Source organism: Sus scrofa, chromosome 4 (assembly GCF_000003025.6).
Source record: "Sus scrofa isolate TJ Tabasco breed Duroc chromosome 4, Sscrofa11.1, whole genome shotgun sequence".
Lineage (NCBI taxonomy): Eukaryota > Metazoa > Chordata > Mammalia > Artiodactyla > Suidae > Sus > Sus scrofa.
Window position 1 is genome coordinate 91,501,318 of NC_010446.5, and position 22,899 is coordinate 91,524,216.

General features: G+C 37.7%; 2 protein-coding genes across 2 annotated transcripts; one reads left to right on the plus strand and one right to left on the minus strand.

Annotated features, from left to right (window-relative positions):
- Positions 4,949 to 12,381, minus strand: LOC100155266 (olfactory receptor 6K6). The gene has a single exon (XM_021089605.1). It carries the CDS (start codon positions 8,620 to 8,622, stop codon positions 7,591 to 7,593), a length of 1,032 nt encoding a protein of 343 aa, XP_020945264.1. The 5' UTR covers positions 8,623 to 12,381; the 3' UTR covers positions 4,949 to 7,590.
- On the plus strand, positions 16,073 to 22,442 carry LOC100152848 (olfactory receptor 6K3-like). The gene has a single exon (XM_013996894.2). It carries the CDS (start codon positions 20,199 to 20,201, stop codon positions 21,147 to 21,149), a length of 951 nt encoding a protein of 316 aa, XP_013852348.1. The 5' UTR covers positions 16,073 to 20,198; the 3' UTR covers positions 21,150 to 22,442.

Genomic DNA, 22,899 nt, shown 5'->3' on the forward strand with positions numbered 1-22,899 from the left:
GAGACAAAGATCTGTACTCTGAAAATTATAAGATGCTGATGAAAAAAATCAAAGGTGACACAAATAGAAAGATGTACCATGTATTGGACAGGAAGAATCAATACTGTCAAAATGACTATTCTACCCAAGGCAATCTACAGATTCAATGCAATCCCTATCAAATTGCCAATGATATTCTTCCCAGAACTAGAACAAAATATTTTATAATTTGTACATAAACACGAAAGACCCTGAATAGCCAAAAAAATATTGAAAAAGTAAAACAGAACTGGAGGAATCAGGCGCCCCGATTTAAGACTATACTGCAAAGCTACCATCATCAAAACAGTAGGGTACTGGCGCAAAAATAGAAATATAGATCAATGGAACAGAATAGAGACCCCAGCAATAAACCCAATCACCTATGGTCAACTAATCTATGGTAAAGCAGGCAAGAACATACAGTGGAGGAAATATAGTCTATTCAATAATTGGTGCTGGGAAAATTGGACTGTTGCATGAAAAGAGTGAAATTAGAACATTTTCTAGTAGCATACACAAAAATAAACTTAAAATGGATTAAATGCCTAAATGTAAGGCCAGATACTATAAAACTCCTAGAGGAAAACAAGCAGAACTTTCTTTGACAGAAATCACAGCAACATCTTATTTGATCTACCTTCTAAAATAAGGACAATAAAAACAAGGATAAACTGATGGGACTGAATTAAACTCAAAGCTTTTGCACAGCAAAGGAAACCATTAATAAAATGAAAAGACAACCCACAGCATGAGAGAAAATATTTGCAAATGGTACAACTGAAAAGGGCCCAATCTCCAAAATATAAAAACAACACATACAACTCAGCAACAACAATAAAACACAATGTTTAATTGCCATTTTTTTTTTAATTTTCATTTCCTCTGACAACAACAACCCAATTGAAAAATGGGCAGAAGATCTAAACAGACATGTCCCCAATGTAGACATTCTGATGCCAGCAGGCATGTGGAAAAAATGCTCAATATCACTAATTATTAGATAAATGAAAATTAAAACTAAAGTGAGGTACCACTTCACACCAGTCAGAATGGATACCATTAACAAATCAACAAATAAAAAATGCTGAAGAGGGTGTGGAGAAAAGAAAAACCTCCTTCACTCTTGGTGGGAATGTAAACTGGTACAACCACATGGAAAACAGTATGGAGGTACCTCAGGAAACTAAATATAGAACTACCATATGATCCAGCAATCCCACTCCTGGGCATATATCCAAACAAAATTTGAATTAAAAAATATACATGCATCCCTTATGTTCATTGCAACCGAGATATGGAAACAGATGAGCATATCTACAAAATAAAAACAGTCTCACAGATATAGAGAACAGATTTACAGGTGCCAAAGGGGATGGGGGAAAGAGGGATGGAGGGGGAATTTGGGGTTGGTAGATGTAAACTATTACATTTAGAATGGATAAGCCCTCAGTGGTTTAAGGATTTGGAGTTGCTGTGAACTGTGTTGTAGGTTTGCAGACATGTCTCAGATCCAGTGTTGCCATGGCGTAAGCTGGCAAGTGCAACTCCAATTCGACCCCTAACCTGGGAACTTCCATATGCTGTGGGTGTGGTCCTAAAAAGCAAAAAATAAAAAATAAAATTAAAAAATAAAAAATGACTGCAGTATAGTGCCAGGAGTTTTATAGGAAATTGTGGGCTTAAGATGTGGATGGACACAGTCTTACCAGAAGCGGTCCACTGGCTTGTTGACTGAATCTACTTTATTCTACATGTCTCTACAGATATATTTTTGACTCGGGGAGCTAAGCATCCTAGGGAGAGGGAGACAGAAAGAGAGAGAGAAAGAGAAAGGAAAAAGAGGAGAGAAGACAAGAGGGGGAGGTGAAGAGGGAAGGTGATTAAGCAAATAGAGAGAACATTCTAAGTTAAGACTTAAAAAAAGACACAACAACCAAAAGTAACATAAATCTTGGGTTAAATAAACCAACTGTGAAAAGACAGTCATTTGGCAGTAAATTGAAGATACTTGGCTGTGGACTAGATATCAGGTGGTAGTAAGGAATTATTGTTGATTTTTTTAAGTGTGATAATGGTATTGTGGTTAGTGACAAAAGTGTTTTTAAGTTTAAATATAAAGATCTTTGCTATTTGCTTTAAAATATTTTAAAAAATGAGTTGAAATAAAAATATATAATAGATATTAAAATTTGAGATATATAGGTTTAATATTTTCTCTACTTCTAAGAATTATTTAAAGTACTGCATAATAAAAAATTAAAAATAAAGAAAAAGAGTAATCACTAAAAAGAGAAATGTTATCTGTATTTCCAAACCAGCAGAGACAAAAGTTTGCAGAGAAAAATAGAAAAAAATTTATCAATCCAATTAGAGACAGAAAAGAAGAAAAAAATTTACAGGGAAAAGAGTTTAAAAAACAAGAAACACAACTATTTTGGTAGACATACTTCTAGCCATATACATATATGTGTATGAAACTATGTAAATGGATTAAGTGTACCTATTATAATACAAAGGTTATAATATTACATATTTTTAGTCCAGCTGTATGCTGCTTACAAGATATGTATCTAAGCATATGCAGAAACAAGGTATGTAAAGAGAGATAGAGAAAAATTTTGTTTAGCAGTATTAATAAAATTTATGACAAAGAAACATTAGCACCAATGTAGAGAGAAATTCTAATGTATGATAAAAAAATTTTACCCAAAACATAACATTTTCACCTAGGATGCATGTAACAACATAGCTTTAAATCATATAAAAGAAAAAAAACAAAAATATGAAAAAAATTAACACATTTTTACACATTTCTGAAAGAACTGGAAATGATAATGCCAAGAAAATAAATGAATATTTTATAGAAATATCAAATTTAAGTCTATAGATAGATATTATATAAGATCACACTTGTGTATATATTACACATATAATATAGTTATATAAATCATATAAGTTACATATTACATGAAGTTATATATGTATCCTATATACCATACATAGAGGGGAAATGCACACATCTATTACAGGTGAACCATTTATAAAGTCAATATAATTTGTAAGAAAATTCTACTTTAAAATATAACTTTTTCTGACTAATTTCTCTGAACATAGTGAATTTAGGTGGATGAAGGAAATGGGTTGGAAAGAGATTAATGAAAGGAGAGATGCGCATAAAAAATAAATTTTATCTCCTTGATTATTTTACTTTTCCCTGCATAGGATTTGATTAATACAAAGATATAAGATATATGGAAAGTGACCTAAGCGTAGCAAAGTAAACAATAAACATTTATCTTTTACAGGAAAAAATATGTATTTAATTTAAGGATTTCACTGGCAAAATTGACCCAAACCAGGGTTCTGCATAGCCAACGTATGTGCTTTATGTAGACCTGGTGTTTGTTCCCAGGGGTTTCAACCTCTTCTTGAGGGAAATGAAATTTAAATGAGAGAATGAGAATCTCTCTCTCTCTCTTTTTTTTTTTTTTGCCATTTCTTGGACCACTCCCATGGCATATGGAGGTTCCCAGGCTAGGGGTCTAATCAGAGACGTAACCATCGGCTTACGCCAGAGCCACAGCAACACCAGATCTGAGCCACATCTGCGACCTACACCACAACTCACAGCAACGCCGGATCCTTAACCCACTAAGCAAGGCCAGAGATCGAACCCACAACCTCATGGTTCCTAGTCAGATTCGTTAACCACTGCGCCACAATGGGAACTCCGAGAATGAAAATCTCTGATTCCAGTTTTAGAGGAGCAGTGAGAGTATCTGAATCTTTTGCTAAAGGTTTGAGTTCTAAGACTGATCACTTTCAGTTTCGAAGTAAAAAGAATTCTGTCTTAAGAAAGAGAGTAAATTTCCAACGTGGACAGACATTAGTGCATCTTATCCCTGACTGTTATCTCTGTGTGCAATGGCAAGTTATTCTTTGCTTTGTGTCAAAAGTTCACACAGCAATTTTGGTTCCTGTCCCTGTGTAACTTACTTTGTGAAATTTGTGTAATTCAGCATTTGCTACTGTGGTCCCAGAAAGCAAGAACTAAAGACTGAATGGCATCCCCTGGAGTTTTATAAGATGAGGACCCTGGAAATAATTTTCAGCTCAGAGCAATAAGAGAAGTAACAAAAGCATTGAATAATAATAGCTAATATTTGATAAGGATTATAGGCACTATGCTCAGCATTTTATACACCTTGTAGCCTTTAATATTAAAAAATCCTTGAGGATACTATGTTATAGATAAGGACATGGAGGTTCAGGTCACCTATACTACTTCCCCACAGTTTTACAGCTGGAAAGTGGAGAAGCCAAGGTTCATGTTCAGAAGGTAAGATCTCAAATCCTCAGTCTTAGTGGCCACCTGAAGGTTACTCTAGTAAGGAGAAGCTCTCTTAAATAGAACTTCTAATATTGTAGGGGATTGCCTTGGTTAAGTGTTCAAGCAGAGACTAGATTATCTTCTTTCAGGAATGCTGAAGAATGATCTCCACATCAAGTATAGAGATAATGGATGTCTCCTAAGGTAACTTCAAGTTCAGAACAAATGGAGAAAATAGCTACTGTCTCATGCTGATGGCCTTAAGCCAAAAAAAAAAGGAAGGCACTATTACACGCAGAAGATACTCCTCTACTGAAATAGGGCTGGCCTAGGAAGAGGCTGAGGGAATAAAGCAATTAAGAATATGAATGTAATTGTTATCTTAGTCTGGGGCTTTGAATTTTGCCTCCACCTGTGCCACAGATCCTCCCTCCTTTATTCCTTCCTTTGCTAACTTAGGCTGATAGGGGCACTGTTTGTCATTGTTGTTGTTACCAAGAATTTCTAGGGAGTTCCCTCATGGCTCAGCAATGTTAAGGGTCTGTCCTTGTCACTGCTGTGGCTCTGATTATAGCTGTGGCTTGGGTTTGCCCTGGCCCCAGAAACTTTGAATGCCGTGGGTGTGGCCAAAAAAAAAATCCAAAACAAAACAAAAATAAAAACTAGTGTTTAATGAATTTCTGAGTATCCTTTCCAAAGGTTAAGGATGTATTTGTGAAAGGAATTGATGTGCAGGGTTAAGAGAAGAAAGGATGAATAAGAGTAAATAGGCAAAGAAGCTTGAAGCACAAGTACTAAGGCTTAGAGGAAACAAAATAGCCTAATGGTTGGGAACAAGGAGTCTATAGAGACCACTACATTTCATGCCAAAAAAAAAATGATGAATTTGATGAATAACATTAAAATGGTAATAGTGATTCAATAGACTCCAAGACCTTCAAAGGCCAAGACCGCTGATATGATAGCCACTAAAGTAATCTTCTGCAGCTAATGGAGTACCTGACACAGAATTACTACACAAATATATTTTTTAATATACAAATCTTGAAATCTAGAGGAGTAAACCCTTTGCCACTTTCTGTTTAATAATTAGTCATCACAATTACTTACTGGATACCATATTTCCTTTGGAAGTCTTCTCAGTTTTGGTAATTGATCTAGAATGATAGCTATGTAAAGTGAGCATAAGATTGTGGAAAATAAAGATCTGACTCTTGTTCTTTTTTGGGCTGCACCTGTGGCATGTGGAAGCTCCTGGGCCAGGGATCAAAACTGTGCTACAGCAGTGACAACACCAGAACACCTGACAATTGGATTAGGTGAATTGAGTTTTTGCCCTGGATTCCTGATAATTGGTTCTGAGTACTTGGACTAGTTGTTGAAACTATATTTTGGGCCTCCCATTGGAAAATATGGGTTAATATTTATTTCACAGAATTGTTGTGAGGATGAGACAATACAAGTAAGGTCCTTACCATAAGCTCAGACACTGTTCAAAAATCTTAGTTCTTATGCATATCAAAGAGCCCTAGAATAGGAATATCTTAAGGATCATCTACTTCATTCATTCCCACACCTGACTCATCATCAGAATATTCTCAGGAACTTATTAGAAATGCAAATGTATGGGTTTCTCTTTAAGATTTTCTGAATCCTAAGTTCTCATGTTCCATCAGTTTGGGAAAAACTGATCTAATACAAGCATGTAATTTTACAGATAAGGAAATGGCACAACTTAGTGGCAGAAAAAGTTATTAAACTTTTGTCCTTGAATCTTGTAGTCTAATAGTCTTTCCATGATGCTACAATCACCTGAGAAATGAGAACTGAGAAATTCACAGAAGAAAGAACCAATGACTCATTACTCATCAAAGACTGAGAACTTTCCCCCAGTCCTCTTTCTGGTAATGAACTCCACACTGTTCAGCAACCCACATTAATAAACAATCCTGATGCTAGGAAGGTCTCCACTTTTAACTTATTTAATCCACAAACTCACTTCAACAGCCATGTTCTGGTCATGCATACTATGACCAGAACTGAGAAATTCACAGAAGAAAGGACCAATGACTCATTACTCATCAAAGACTGGTAAAGTTTCATGAAATTTTTTGGGGAAGAGAAGTTTGTACCATTTTTCTTCTTGAACATCAAAGGAGGGTAAAAGAAAATACATATTTATTGGGGACAGAGAATGAAGTAGTGTCCTGAGGTTAAGTCCTAGCCCTGTCACTAAGCACTTATATGACTTCAGGTAAGTCATTAAACTTTTTTGAGCTTTATCATTTCAGCATTTAAATAATGATGATGTCAGACCTAATTACTTTAGTTTTTTTTAAATCAAGAGAATTAATATATGTGAAAATATTTTAAATAGTCAATTACTAGAGAAATATGTAGACTCTAACTGTTATTAATTTCTGTGTCACTCTATTGGCCCAAAATTCTATAACACATAGTTATGCATGACTAGAACATGACTGTTGAAGTGAGTTTGTGGATTAAATAAGTTAAAAGTGGAGACCTTTCTAGCATCAGGATTGTTTATTGATGTGGGTTGCTGAACAGTGTGGAGTTCATTACCAGAAAGAGGATTAGGGGAAAATTAACAGCAGCATCAAGTACCATAATGAATTTGGGAGTTCCCGTAGTGGCTTATAGGTGACAAATTCAACTAGTATCCATGAGGATGCTGGTTCAATCCCTGAACTTTCTCAGTGGGTTAAGGATCCAGTGTTGCCATGAGCTATGGTGTAGGTTGCGGATGTGTCTTGGATCCCGTGTTGCTATGGCTGTGGCGAAGGCGAAGGCCAGCAGAAGTAGTCCCGATTCAACCCCTAGCCAAAAAAAAAAAAAAAAAAAAAAAAAAAAAAAAAAAAAAAGGAGAGAGATCCATGATGTCTTTCATGTCTCTTCTATCCTGCTCTCTGGCCTCAGCATCATGTGGAACTACAGAGAATAAGGGCAGGTGTTTAGCTTGTAGAGTGTAAGGAAGAAGCTAGCCTGTACCAGGTATATTGCTTTTAGCTACCATGTTAAGAGCATCAATGTAAACAGGCTATGCAATGCTTCCAGTGACTTGGACACAGCAGTTTTTCATTTTTGTTTATAATAATAGAACAAGTAGCTGTGACAATAGAAAAAAAAAGCATAATCCAAGCCAAGGAAGAGTGAAAAAGCCAAGGAAGAGTGAAATGCTGAACTTCCAAGAGTTTTTTCAGAGTCCTCACGATCTAGATCTATCTCTGAACCCCACCAGCCCTGTTCTGGCAGAAGAAAAGCCTCCCAATAGCATCTTTCATGTCCTTATTTCTCAGGCTATAGATAATGGGGTTGAGAAAGGGAGCAAGGATAACAAAAATGACAGCAATTGCTGTATCCCAAAACACTGAGTAAGTTGCTGAGAATCGCAAGTACATGACAGCCACACTGCCAAAAAACAGTAAGAACACAGCAAGATGGGCAGCACATGTAGAAAAGGCTTTGTGACGACCTTCAGCTGAAGGCATCCCCAGAATCACCATGATGATCCGGATGTAGGAGAGGGCGATGACCAGAAAGGAAGCTAGGATCTCCGCAGCATGGATGGCATCCACAATGACCACCAGGGATGTGTCTGTGCAGGCCAAGCTCAGCACAGGCGTGAAGTCACAGAAGATCTGCTGGATCTGGTTGGAGCCACAGAAAGGCAGGGTGGCTATCCATGCAATCTCAGGGAGCACAAGGAGGAAGCCACAGAGGTAGGCTCCAGCTGTCAGATGGATACAAATTTTGGGAGTCATGATGGTTGGGTAACGGAGAGGATTGCAGATAGCTATGTACCTGTCAATGGCCATTGCTGTCAGGACACAGCCTTCTGTGATACCCAGAGAGTGAAAGAAATACATCTGCATGAGGCAGCCAGCCAGAGAGATGGTCTTCCACTCACTGATTAGGCAGGAGAGCATCTTGGGGATGGTAGTCGTGGTATACCAGATCTCCAGGAAAGAGAGGACACTGATGAAGAAATACATGGGGGTGTGCAAGGCCATGTCCAGCTGGATGACAATGAATATCATTAGGTTTCCAGTTATGATAAATCCATAGATGAGAAGCAAAGGAATAAAGAATAAGAGGCCACCTTCATGCAGATGAGGGAACATAGAGAAGAGGAACTCGGTCACTGTTGTCTGATTCTCACTGGCCATCAACCGTGTCATCGGGAAAAGGTAAAAGGAGACAAAGAAACTCCTGGAATTAGGATGGTGATTACCTATTAAAAATTGCTTCATTCCTTTCTGTAATCAGTTACTTAAGCTGACTCTGGGACCCGAGATCGTCATTAGAAATAGCTCTCCGCAGAACCTCTATGCCGAAACATCTGAAATATTTGAATTTGGGCCCCTAAATGAATCTTTTTGTAAACCTCTTCAGTTGATGCAAAGAAAACACAAAGCAATATGCAAATTTAACTTTCTGGAAATACCTTCTGCAGATTCAGTCACTTCTTTAATTTCTACTCTCTACCCCTCTGTGTTTAGCTTTAACAAGGGTACCTTTCTTTGTAACTATTCTCCACTCTCATTCTTCAGAGAAGCATTTAAAAAAAAATACATTATCAGAAACCCTTCTCTCCATTATTCTTCATGTTACTCTGCTGTCTTTTCTAGCTCTGATAGTTAATCTGAGGCTAGCTAAAGTATTCCTCTTTCCCTCTCTGCCTCTTCTCTGTTGGTTTCAGAGAAACATGCCCATTTCTCGTTTAGATGATGGGTACCTGGATGTCAGGAAATAACCCTCCTCTTCTCTGCTTTCTCCCTCAGACCTTTTCCTCCTTCAGTAGCAGATATTGATTGTTGCCCAGACCAAGGGACCATCTTGCCCCTGATTAGTATTAGTGGTCGTTGAATTTTGGACAAACAGGTTAGTTCAGCCCTGCACACCCCATCCCTCCTATGAAGGGCACATCTACGAGCCAAAGGAAGAAAATAAACCTGAATTTTAAAAAATCACTTCTATTATAACTATAGCTATCTTGGGAAGAAAGTGTTATAAAAATCAACTACAATAGCAATCAGGCCAGCATCTAGTTGTTAGGGAGAAAGGGCAAATAAAATGTTTGCAGTTAAAGTTAGTGATAGCAGTATGCATTGCCTCTTACCTTGACTATTTTAACGTCTCTTTTACTCATCTTCTTACTTTTGTCAGATCAACATTTCTAAAAAATGGCTTTTACTCTCTTTTGTCTTTTCAAAATCATTCAAGAATAAAGCCCAAAGATCTTAGCCTGATATTTATTTTATTCTCTGATCTGGTTCCAGCCCAATTTTTTCAGCCATTATTTTTCTACATTCTTATCAGCTCTGCCAATTTTTCATATCCTATTTTTCTGTCATTCTTTCCTTCTATCTTCTTTATCTCTTTCTATTGGAATCCAAGTATCCAGTGTTCATTAAATATTCCCATTATCATGGACATCTCATTGATCCTCATCCCAGAACTAAACACCCTCTCCTACAACCCCTAAGAGTGCTTCATGTTTTCCTTTTTCATGATGCTTAACACATCTTATCTTGCATTTTAAATATTTGAATATCAGCATTATCTCCTTTAAATAGACGAAAATGTCCTCAGGGATACTCATAAAGGATACATTAAATAGTATTATTAAAGAATTCCATCCATTTTTGCTGTATTTCAAACACACACGCACACATACACACTTTCATAGTGTTGCACTGTACAAAGGTACTGCCCTAACTCCCTCCCCCACCCCTTGGCACTTGTTTCTCCTGTGACTGTGGTCAGTCAGTCATGCCGAAATCCTTGTTCTCATAACCTGACTGCAAAAGCATTTGTCCCACGCAGTCATCTGTTTTCTTCCAACTTTGTCTAGGTCTATGCAAAGATAGGTTTTTATTTCCATTTGCATAGGTCAACTGTTTCCTTCCTTTCTTGCTTCTGGACTTCGCATGTATTCTTTTGACAGAACTTCTCCATTGACAATGATGGAATCTAAACTGACTCCCACGTTGTTCTCTGAGAGCTTGGTTGGTTTCTTTTTGCCAGTCTCCTCCTTCCCTCCCTCTCCATCCCTCCCTCCCAGGAGCATGAGATGGGAGGAGTGGGGAGAAGGTGGTGGGGAACCAGGAATCTCACTAGTGCAGCCCCCACTCCATCTGGTGCAACCCTGGCCCCGCCACCTGGTGTCTGTGGAATTCCCATGCCCGCCCATGTGATGGTCATTGCCTTAGGCACATTACATAGTTTATCTCATTTATTTCTACCTATGGTAGAGAGAGTATTATTATTATTTTGCGGGTAGTGAAATTAAGAATCAGAGGGGAAAAAAATACCTTACCCAAATGGACATAGCTAAGATACAAAGCAATAACTGGAAGCCTGGTCTGTAGTTCTTAGAAGCCACTATTATTATTCATACCACCATGGGAAATTTAGACCAGGAGTCATAAGTCATTCTGTGTCCTACTCTGAGTAACATTATATACTTAAGACTATCCTGATTGTGAGATGAGAGAGCTAATGATTTTTTTTTCAAGTCAAAAACAGATTAAAATAAATGCACTGCAGGCTAGGAAAACTAACTTACAGAAGATGCCTTTTGCTTTCTGTGTCAAGCCTTGGTGAAGAAAGATATGAAAGACAGGCTTTGGAAGAGAGCAAGTACCTTAGTGTAGCAGAAGGGCAGAGCCTGCCTGGGGAAAGATGTGAGAGATCTGAGTGTTCTCTGATTGAAGTGGCCACTTCTCTGTCTTGTCTGTGTTATGGTACTATCTTTTCTCAGCCTAAAGTACCAGACTAGTCATTACAGAGGGCATAGGTGGATAAAACAGGAAATGACTGGGTTATGAAAAAGGGAAGTTCAGAGCTAAGTAGCTCATAAAAGCAGATAGAGTGACTACTTTGATGCTCTAATGAGGCTTTTTACCACTAGTAAGTTGGCATTGTGTTCACCATATATACATTTGTTCAATTAACACTCATACATTGATCAGTCCTCTGTTATGTGCCCATAATTGCCCCAGGTTCAAGGGCCATATAATGTTGAACAAAACATTCTTGCCCCTGACACACATAAAGCACATTTTTTAAAAATCCCAGAATGACAGATAATCAGTGGTGCTCAAGGAGTTCAGCCTACAAATATTCCATGCAAAGTTAAAAAAAAAAAAAGGGCTTCATTTAGATTTTCGCCGTGGAAAAAAGCAGTCAATTTCTAAGTCTCCAGGAATCCATGATTCTATGGACTTCAACAACATTTTATCATTAGAAAGACCTTAGATATTATCAGTATCTTCATCTATTAGCTGAACTATATTCTTCCTAATTATCTTTTCTAGATTTCATGTCTCACTATTCTAATTTCTTCACTCATGTAATAAAGTTATAAAAATATGAAGTTTTACTCCATACAATGAGAAAATTTTACCCTGAAAGCCTGGGACTATTTGGGATTGGAAGAGCTAAATATATAAGGAAATTATTGGGCAGGCATAATCTGAGTAAAAGGCAGGTTAGCAACCTCAGCTGGATCATGTCTTTAGCACGTACCTTGTCTAAGACCACAAGAATGCTCTTCAGAATCTCTGCAATAAGCTGCACCCTATGCTGGTTTGTCATTGAGGATATAGATGTTTCTGAACATTCTTTAGGGAATATCAAGAATGGAAAGATTACCTTTCCTGGGAGTTTCTCTTTAGCTAGTGCAGGCTCTAAAAAATGTGGGGGTACATGTGTCTTTGTTTACCCTCTAAGGGACAAATTAGGGGAAAAGCGTTACATGGTGATTAGACATCCTTCAGGGTCGAGTCTCAAAAGCTTTCCTATTGTGAAATAACTGTCTCTCATAGGGGAATATACATAGGGGCACTGGGAGTCAGAATTGCTATGAGTGATAAACACTCAGGATCATGCTTCTTTAGAATACACAATCAGTAAACATTACTTTCTTCTTAGCCTTTTACACATTATTCACTATATTTTCTATTTCTTCTGCTGAGATAATAATAATAAAAAATGTTTTTTAAAACTTTAAATACATACCATCTCATTTAATTCTTTTTTTTCACTACTCAGTGAATTCGTTTACATTTATAGTTGTACAGCAATCATCACAACACAATTTTATAGCTTTTCCATCCCAAACCCCCAGCGCATCCCCCCCACCTCCAACCTGTCTTATTTGGAAACCACAAGTTTTTCAGTCTGTGAGTCAGTATCTGTTCTGCAAAGAAGTTCATTGTGTCCTTTTTCTCGATTCCACATATGAGTGATAGCATATGATGTTGGTGTCTCACTGTCTGACTAACCTCACTTAGCATGATAATTTCTAGGTCCATCCACGTTGCTGCAAATGCCGTTATTTCTTTCCTTTTAACGGCTGAGTAATATTCCATCATGTATACATCTTCTTGATTCACTCCTCTGCCAATGGACATTTAGGTTGTTTCCACGTCTTGGCTGTTGTATATATAGTGCTGCAGTGAACAGTGGGATACATATATCTTTTTGAGTCGTGGTTTTCTACAGCTAGATGCCCAGGAGTGGGATTGCTGGATCAAACAGTAATTCTATTTTTAGTTTTCTGAGGAATCTCCATACTGTTTCCATTTAATTCTTCAAAAAATGTGTATGCTTAAAAGTGGTTAAAATGGTACATTTATATTACATGCTTTTTGCCACAATTAAAAATAAAGCTGTTTGTATGAAGTAGCCAAGATAAGGGTTATCCCCATTTTGCAGATGGAACAATTCAGACTTGCTAAAGGCTTGCTCCAGTTTACATAAGCAATACAAGGCTGGGAAGAAATTGAACCTTGATCCTCTGAGCTCAAATCTAGCTAAATGTTAATTTTTCCCTCCATTACCGTTCTATTAATTATTCCCAAATATATATTCCCTACCATGATCTTTCACTTAACTTGAGTATCATTTAATAGCACCTGGTTTATCTAAGAAGAAAGAAGACAGGAAAGATAAAGGACATTCCTAAATTATTGCTCACACATCTGCAGTCCCATTTCCCACACCATTCCCTGACTTACACTGTAAGTCCCAGCAACCAAACTGCTATTTTGATTCATTGTGCTTTGGCTTTTTTCCTGTTATTCCCTCTTCCTAGAATTTCAACTCTGCCTTTCTTCTTTCCACCCAAAATACATGCACACATTTGACCTTTGTAATTCTTATCAATTTTTCAGATTTAGCACATTACCCCCTCCTCCAGGAAGTCTTTCTTGATTTCCAGGCTGATTTGGGGGTCTATTTTGTGTTCTTAAAGCATCAAATGATTACTATGTTGTTAAAGTTATCTAGCTATGTGTCTAGATTCCAAGAAATTTGATGATCATCTATAATTATTTATTCATATTTGAACCTCTAAGGTATAGCCCAGGGACTTACACAGAATTCAAGTAATATAAGAAGATAAAGTAAGGTCTAGAAGTGAAAAGATAATAATTATATTTGTAGTGTATTAAATATATTTGATTTGAAACAAAAGACTTGTAGAATGAATTAGTGGGAAACAGCATTGGAGGGTCAGGTCAGGTGGATTTGGGAGGCTTTGACTACCAAGTGTTGGGATTTTTTTTTTTTAATTAGTTTTTTTTTGAGGTAATTTGTTTACATTTTGGGAAAGGGTCGTTTTCCTTCTTCTTTCTTTCTTCCCTTCCCTTCCTTCCTTCCTTCCTTCCTTCCTTCCTTCCTTCCTTCCTTCCTTCCTTCCTTTCCTTTCCTTTCTCTCTCTCTCTCTCTCTCTCTCTCTCTCTCTTTCTTTCTTTCTTTCTTTCTTTCTTTCTTTCCTGTCTTTTTAGGGCGATACCCATGGCATATGGAGGTTCCCAGCCTGGGGGTTTAGATAGAGCCTTAGCTCTTGGCTTACTCCACAGCCACAGCAATGCAGGATCTGAACTGTGTCTGCGACCTGCACCACAGCTCATGGCAACACCGGATCTTTAACCCACTGACTGAGGCCAGGGATCGAACCTGTGCCCCCATGGATATTAGTTGTGTTTGTTACCACTGAGCCACAACGGGAACTCCAGGATTTTTAAAATATATTTTGCAAGCAATATGAAGTCATTAGGTACATTTTGATGCACAAAATTCTACCTTAATAATGTTAGACTGCATTTAAGCAGGGAAATTATGGAAATAAGAAATATCATTAATGCATTTAACTAGTATTTATTCATCACCATTCAGGCATCAGAACCTTTTCTGAAATAGTTTGGGGTAAAGACCTAAATAGGGCAATAATAATGAAGATGAAAGATAAAGGGATGAAGGTAGGTATGAGTAATCAATAGAATTTGACAACTGACTATATGTAGGCATGTTGGAAAGAAGAGCATTAAAGAGACAGGTTTTAGGTTTGAGTTTTTGTCAGGCACCATTACTGACATATTAAGTAACAGCTAAAGCAAAAGCTAGTAAGGGGAGTTATATTATTTTGAGTATGTGATAGAATTTTTTTTTTTTTAATCTTTTTGCCATTTCTTGGGCCGCTCCCGCGGCATATAGAGGTTCCCAGGCTAGGGGTCTAATCCGAGCTGGAGCCGCCGGCCTACGCCAGAGCCACAGCAACGTGGGATCCAAGCCACGTCTGCAACCTACACCACAGCTCATGGCAATGCTGGATCCTTAACCCACTGAGCAAGGGCAGGGACCGAACCCGCAACCTCATGGTTCCTAGTCGGATTCGTTAACCACTGCACCACGACGGGAACTCCTGATAGAACTTTTAAGTAGAAATTTCTGATTTCCATTAAGGATGAGAACTGGAGTTCAGAGGAGATAACAAGCCTATGAACACAGTTATGTTATTGAAGAAGAGTTTATAATTGAACTATGAGGATGCACTGGACACTTGAAAAAAAGTGTAGAGAATCATAAGAGAGACTAGAAGACTATATTTGGTGGGTGAAAGAAAATGGGACTAATAATACATAATAAGTAATATTTACTAAGTATGTGCCAAAAATGTACTGAGGTATTTACATATTTCATCTCATTTCTTCTTTTTAATATTCTTGAAAATTAGTCATTATTATCAACCACTTTAAAGGTGAGGGAACTAAAGTTTAAATGACTTAAGTATTGTCCCCTTAGTCATGTAACTAAGTCAGTGATAGAGTCAATTTAACCTAAATCTATTCTACTATCTTTTTCCAAAGTGTTCATGGGACTAGCAAAGAACAAGGATACAGATGAATCATGAAAATCAAGGAAAAGACTGATGAGAATAAATAAACAATCAGTGGATGAATTTTGGAACTGATCTAGCTTTATTATTATTATTCCCAGTACTTAGTTTCTCGAAACTGCCTTAGATATATTTGTTGAGTGAATAATCACTTGTCAGAGGAAATGAAAACTGAAAAAAAAGTGGCAATTAAATATTGTGGTTAGAGGATCATGGCAAATATGGAGTTAATACAATTTTTAGCCAAGTGGCTTCTGCATAGTTTGCAGAGGATGAGTGAATAAAAGTATTAATAAAAAACACTAGTCGGAGTTCACATTGTGGCTCAATGGTTAAGGCATCTTACTAGCATTCATGAGGATGCAGGTTCAATCCCCGGCCTTGCTCAGTGGGTTAAGGATCCAGCATTGCCGTGAGCTGTGGTGTAGGTCGAGGATGAGGCTCAGATCTGGTGTTGCTGTGGCTGTGGTATAGGCCGGCAACTACAGCTCTGATTCAACCCCTAGCCTGGGAACCTCCATATGCCGTGGATGTGGCCCTAAAAAGCAAAAAACAAAACAAAACAAAACAAAACCACTAGTCAATGTGGATCACATTTGAGAAGTTTGATAATGAGATGATGAGAGAACTAGAGTTGGTAATGTAATCAAGGTTAACTTTCTCCAAGGTCTAGTAGATACACTGTTTCTGAGATACTATGATACAATATAAATATGGGTGTGTTTGCAAGAGAGGGAAGGAGTCATTAGCAAAGAGAAACTAAAGATATTGAAGATCCAAGAGGTAATAAATGGAGCCAGTGGAAGAAAATTAGGCCAAAATACCCTAACTGTAAGCTTTCTCAAACAGTCAAGGAATGCTAAATCCAGACTTCAGCCCTTTGGGGCCATCTGACTCTGAGATCATGGAAGCTCATGAAATCTCATGCATGTGAGCTCCTCCTTCCTGCCATGACTGTTAATGGCCCTGTGACCCCCAGGATCCTTCTGAAGTTCTGCTGAGCTGTGCTGGGCAGCTGCTGACAGAATCTTCTATAACATAGTTCAGAGTTGTGTTGCACTCTCACTGAACTGCTTTTAAACTGCTTCAAAGAAAGAAAACCATGGACTTAGAGAAGAGACTTGTGGTTGCCTGATGGGAGGGGGAGGGAGTGGGAGGGATCGGGAGCTTGGGCTTATCAGACACAACCTAGAATAGATTTACAAGGAGATCCTGCTGAATAGCATTGAGAATTATGTCTAGATACTCATGTTGCAACAGAAGAAAGGGTGGGGGAAAAAACTGTAATTGCAATGTATACATGTAAGGATAACCTGACCCCCTTGCTGTACAGTGGGAAAATTAAAAAAAAAAAAAACAAAAAACAAAACAAACAAACAAAAAAAAACTGCTTCAAAGAAGAGTGGAGAAAATCCCCCTGCCTTTGAATCACATATTGTTAGCTTGACCTCTCTTGTTTCTTATCCTTCCTCTGTCTCAGCAGAGACTTTGTTTATAAATAATTCTTTCACTCTTTAGACGAAGAAGAAAAAGAAGTGTCTCTTTCTATTTGATTTCTAGCCTGACTCAAAGACCTGGTTTCCCATAGATGAAGCAACTTCATGAAAGGGAGCATGGCAGCAAGAGTTCCCCTAATTAACCACATGGGACATGGAGTGCTTTTCTCCAGGCACTGGGGGAGAACCCTTCAGAAGAAAGCCCCTGGGCCATTTGACTTCCCTGAGAAGCTAGATCTGTGGTTGTGGTTATACTCTTCTTATTTGGTGGAGTGCAGAACAATGAATATAAAGACATTTGGGGAATAGGAGATAGCCCTCTCAGTTTTTGAAAGAGGTGGGAACGGGATGAAGGATGAATTCGGTACTTTTGCATATGGGTGAGTGGTTTTGTTTGGTATTCATTGGGGAAGATTCTTAGAGAGCCAGAATTTTTTTTTTTTCTGATGGTTTTTAAAATCATTTATCTAATTTTAAAAAATTTTATAAAGTATAGTTGATTTACAATGTTGTGCCAATTTCTGCTATACAGCAAAGGGACCCAGTTATATATTTCTACATATATCTATCTATAGACACAGATATAGATATAGATATAGATATAGAGATATAGATATAGATATAGAGATATAGTTTTTCTCATACTATCTTCCATCATGTTCTATCCCAAGAGATTGGATATAGTTTGTGCTGTACAGCAGGACCTTATTTCTTATTCATTCTAAATAGTTTGCATCTACCAACCCCAAACTCCCCGTCCATCCCACTCCCTCCCTTCCCCCTTTTCGGATAGCTTTAAATGAAAAAAGACTCTTGAAAACTTTGTTGAGATTTTATAGACATGTGAGGCCCAGGAAAAGACAGTAGTTCAGGCATGAGGGATTGTGGTGAATTTGTGCTATGGGACTAGAGATGATCATAAGATAACCTATTAAATTTTGTCTGGGACATTAGCCCTGGAGAAATCTTTTAAATTTTATCAGGACTACGAGATCTATGACTCTTTGCCTCCACTGACTTATCTGCTTCTTTATTTATTTAAATTTTAAAAAATTGAGATATAAGTGACATATAACATTGTGTAAGTTGCATTGTGATGCATTTATACATTGCAATATGATTAACTTCATAATGTTACTTAACACCCCTGTCATGTTACGGAGTAGAATTATTGAAGTCCCATCTCTAATAACTAAACTATCAGGTAGTTTAATGCAACAAAGGCAAGTCTCAGAATTCTGCCATGCACACAAACACTTATGAGTAGGTACAAAAACAACTATCATACCTGTTTTTTTGGAAGTTCGTGGATGTCTCAGCTCTCTATTATGCAGGCTCTCTGATCAGAAGAATGAATGAATACTTCTATCAAAGACAAAATGTAACAGAATCTAATCTGGTGAGACAAGTGATGGGTCCTGGGTTAAGGGACAAAAACAGAAATGAACAAATCATGGGACCTATTCCACCCCTCCAAGATATCTAAGTTGCTTGGCTCGTATTCTAACATCACTTCAAGCGAGGGTATATGTTTATTTCTAGCCAATGCACATAATTCTCAGTAACCTGGGTTTTATGCAGAAAATTTTTTTGGCCTTGCCTGCAACACATGGAAGTTCCTCGTCCAAGGACTGAACCCATGCTACAGCAGCAACTCAAGCCACTGAGTGACAAGGCTGGATCCTTAACCACTAAGCCACACGGAAGTCCAAAAAATTTAAAATTCTCTATGCCACTTGGTTTTCAATGGGTACAAGTTTACTCCCATTTCTCCTCTTCAGGAATATTTGGCATTTTATAGAGACATTTTGGTTATCATGGCTGGGGAATGGGTTTGTGTTATTGACATCCAGCAGATAAAGGCCAGAATTGCTGTTAAACATCCTACAAAGCACAGGAAACACCTCATGGAGCTCCCATTGTGGCTCAATGGGTCCGGAACCCCACATAGTGTCCTTTTGAGGATGTGGGTTTGATCCCTGGTCTCACTCAGTGGGCTAAGGATCTGGTGTTGCTGTGAGCTGTGGTGTAGATCTCAGATGAGGCTCAGATCCAGTGTCGTTCTGACTGTGGCAAAGCCTCAGCTTCAGTTCCAGTTCCAATTCGACCCTTAGCCTGGGAACTTTCATATGCATAGGTGCAGCAATGAAAAGGAAAAGATAAGACCATTTAAAAAGAAAAAAAGAAAAGAAATACCTCATTTCCCCACTCTCAGCAAAAAATTTTCTGGTCCACAATGTCAATAGTACTGAAGCTGAGAAAACCTGCTCTATGCTAATTAATAAATCCTATAGTGAGAATGGCCATTATAGACATTTGAAGCTGTTGCCAAACTCGCCTCTAGCTGTAGACTGCTAATTAAAATTTTTGAAATGTTACCAAACCACTCCTAGAGTGTGATTTCTAGATAAGCATATTTCAACTATTAGCTAAACCTCTTAAACCATCAACTACAAATTAACCCAGATTAAGATTAACTTGCACACACAGATACATCACAGCGGTCTAAACTACAGAAATTTAAAGCAAATTGAATTCAGTATGATATTTGGATTTTGTCTTTATTTTTAGTTAATTATGAAGTCAGCCAAGGGAAGCCAGTACCTGAGTTTCAGTTTTTAAGATACCCACTTAAAAATGGTCTTATTCTCATCCACAGAGGGATTTTGTTACAACTTCTTTTGTGTCTTCAATATTTCATGTCAAAAAGTAAAAATATCTACCTACTTAAGATGATTCTAATTTACTATTATAATAAATATTCCAATGAATGTCGTATAAGTTTTAATATTTAAAATATTTTGCTAAGGCTTCATGGTGAAAGGCAGGCTCTAAACAATCTCAAGCCTCTCAATAAAAATTTCCAAAAAATTGCCATTCAGGAGAGTTTGTACCAATTTATACGTCTAAGTAGCAAAATTGTTTGCTTAGCTATTAGAATAGCTGATAACACTAAGATATTACACTTACTAAAAGTTAGACATGATTGCTTTATAATTTGCAAAGCAACTCACACAGTATATTTTATTAAATCAGGGCTGTTGAGCTGCTTAAAAGGAAAGTTTCTATTTGTTATTGGAGTGTAGGTAGAGTTCTGACTGTTTGTATTTGACTCCATCAGCCAACAAGTGAAGGACCTGAAAATATGGATCAGGAGAATCAGACAATAGTGACTGAGTTTTATTTCTCCGATTTCCCTCAATTTGAGAACAAAAGCCTCTTATTCTTCATCCCTTTGCTCTTTATTTATGTGTTTGTTATTGTTGGAAATTTCATGATTGTCCTTGCCGTCCAGTTGGATACCCGTCTTCACAATCCCATGTACAATTTCATTAGCATCTTCTCCTTCCTGGAGATCTGGTACACCACAGTGACCATCCCCAAGATGCTCTCCAACCTTATCAATAAAGAGAAGACCATTTCCTTCATTGGCTGCCTTCTGCAGATGTATTTTTTCCACTCCCTGGGGGTCACAGAAGGCCTCGTTCTCACAATGATGGCCATTGACAGGTACGTTGCCATCTGCAACCCGCTCCGCTATGCCATCATCATGACCCACCGACTCTGCATCCAGCTCTCCGCTGGCTCTTGCATCATTGTCTTCCTTATGCTACTGCCAGAGATTGTGTGGATTGCCACGCTTCCCTTCTGTGGCCCCAACCAAATCCATCAACTCTTCTGTGACTTTGAACCTGTGCTACGCTTGGCCTGTACAGATACATCCATGATGCTGGTCGAAGATGTGATTCATGCTATTTCCATCCTGACTTCTGTTTGTATCATCATGCTTTCCTATGTAAGAATCATCATCGTGATCCTGAGGATTCCCTCAGGCGAGAGCCGGCAGAAGGCTTTCTCCACTTGTGCAGCCCACATTGCTATTTTCTTCCTGTTTTTTGGCAGCGTGACACTCATGTACCTGCGCTTCTCTGTCACTTTCCCACCGCTCCTGGACAAGGCCATTGCACTGCTGTTTGCTGTCCTTGCCCCACTTTTCAACCCTATAATCTATAGTCTGAGGAACAAAGACATGAAAGATGCCATCAAGAAAGTCCTCTGTTCACAAAAAATATTCAATTTTTCTGGAAGCCAATGAGAGTTCACACACCTCTGTTCAAAGAACTGTAAGTTAAAAATGGTATCAAATCAGTTATTTAAATTACTGTACATGCTTTATTTCTGTGTACCCACGTAGTTTGGGTATTTTTTTCCAATTTTCTAAAAATTTCCTTTGCTTATTCTTTCATATTCTTATATCAGTTATTACTATTTCATTTAAAAAACATTAATAAGATGTGCAAGAGTGATGTTAAGTCTGAACAAGAAGCCTAGCTTCCTAATATTCATCTTAGAGACCTTTACCCCTCCATAGGTTGTCTTTTGATAAATTATGATGGCTATGCAGTGCATATAGCCACTGACCTTAGGATGTTCATGTCATGCTGTTATTATAAACTCCTTTGTGCTATGTTTCACATTGTTTTGAAAACTCCAGACCAAACACTCTTGAAAACTAGAAGATTAAATAGACAAAATATAGAGACTTGGGTCTAGAAAATGCGTAAGTTATGTAATATATATATTTATGCTTTGATGTGCTGATTAAAAATATTGCTATATACATTATGTTATGTTGTGTTCTATTAAAACACTATGACAGTCTCATACCTCAGTGTCTTTGTTCTTATTGCTTTTCTGCTTGGAGTTTTCCTCTCTGTTTTTCTTCTCTGCCTTGGAACTTATACTTACCATTAAAAAATGCACACACATTTTATCCTCTGGGATAAAGGCCTGTGCCTTCTACCCACAAAGGTACACTAATTGTTTTAAGGGTTGAGCAAATCGTCTCCAGAAACACATGTTTTTCCCCAGCTCCTGGGGGAAGCAAACCAATTGTCACTGGTACCAAAAAAGCAGGAAGCCCAAAAGGTGATGGAAGAAGAGAGGTATCAAAAATGGAAATACCAATAGTATAGAACACAAGAAAAAAAAATTCAATCCACTTTGGTCAGGTTGCTAGATAAACTCTTAAAACCATTTAGGAAAGTTAAGGTGGAAAAAGTGCCAGCTCTCAACTTTGGATCAGCTCCAGACCCCGTTTTCATGGCTCTGGGATCTGGCTGGATCCTTTATATCTTCTTAACTCTGGTAAATGCAAATCATCTCCAATATTAATATGAGCTTTGTGATGCCCCTGAGGAAATTTTTAGGGGTGAAAGAAATTATATAGACTTTTCTTCAGTTACATTATTAAATTTATTTGAGGTAAACATTCAGAAACCTAGCTCTTAATCTTTGAATTTGTGCTTAAATATCTTAGTATTTTTCCATGTATAAGTCTAACAGATTTTATTATTCACCATTAAAAGTGTCTGACAAGGGAGTTCTCGTTGTGGTTCAGTGGAATCAAACATGGCTATGTCCATGAGGACACAGGTTCAATTCCTGGCCCCGCTCAGTGGGTTAAGGATCTGTTGTTGCTGTGAGTTGTGGTGTAGGTCACAGATGTGGCTCAGATCTGGCACTGCTCTGGCTGAGGCTATGGCCATGGCCAGGAGCTGCAGCTCCAATTTGACCCCTAGCCTGGGAAAAGCAAAAAAAAAAAAAAAAAAAAGTTTTTGACAAATATTTGGTCTAATTTATAAACTTGGCCACAAAATCCTTTTAAATTACATTTAGATATGATATACACTATTTTGTTTTCAAGTATTTTAATTTTCTGACTCAATAAACATAATCTTTATAATTGTAAAAAAAATCTCCAAAAAGAAAAGAGAAATTATAAATATGGCTAATTCTTATTCATTTTAAACATTCCAATACTGTAATAAATGTGGTAAAGCTTC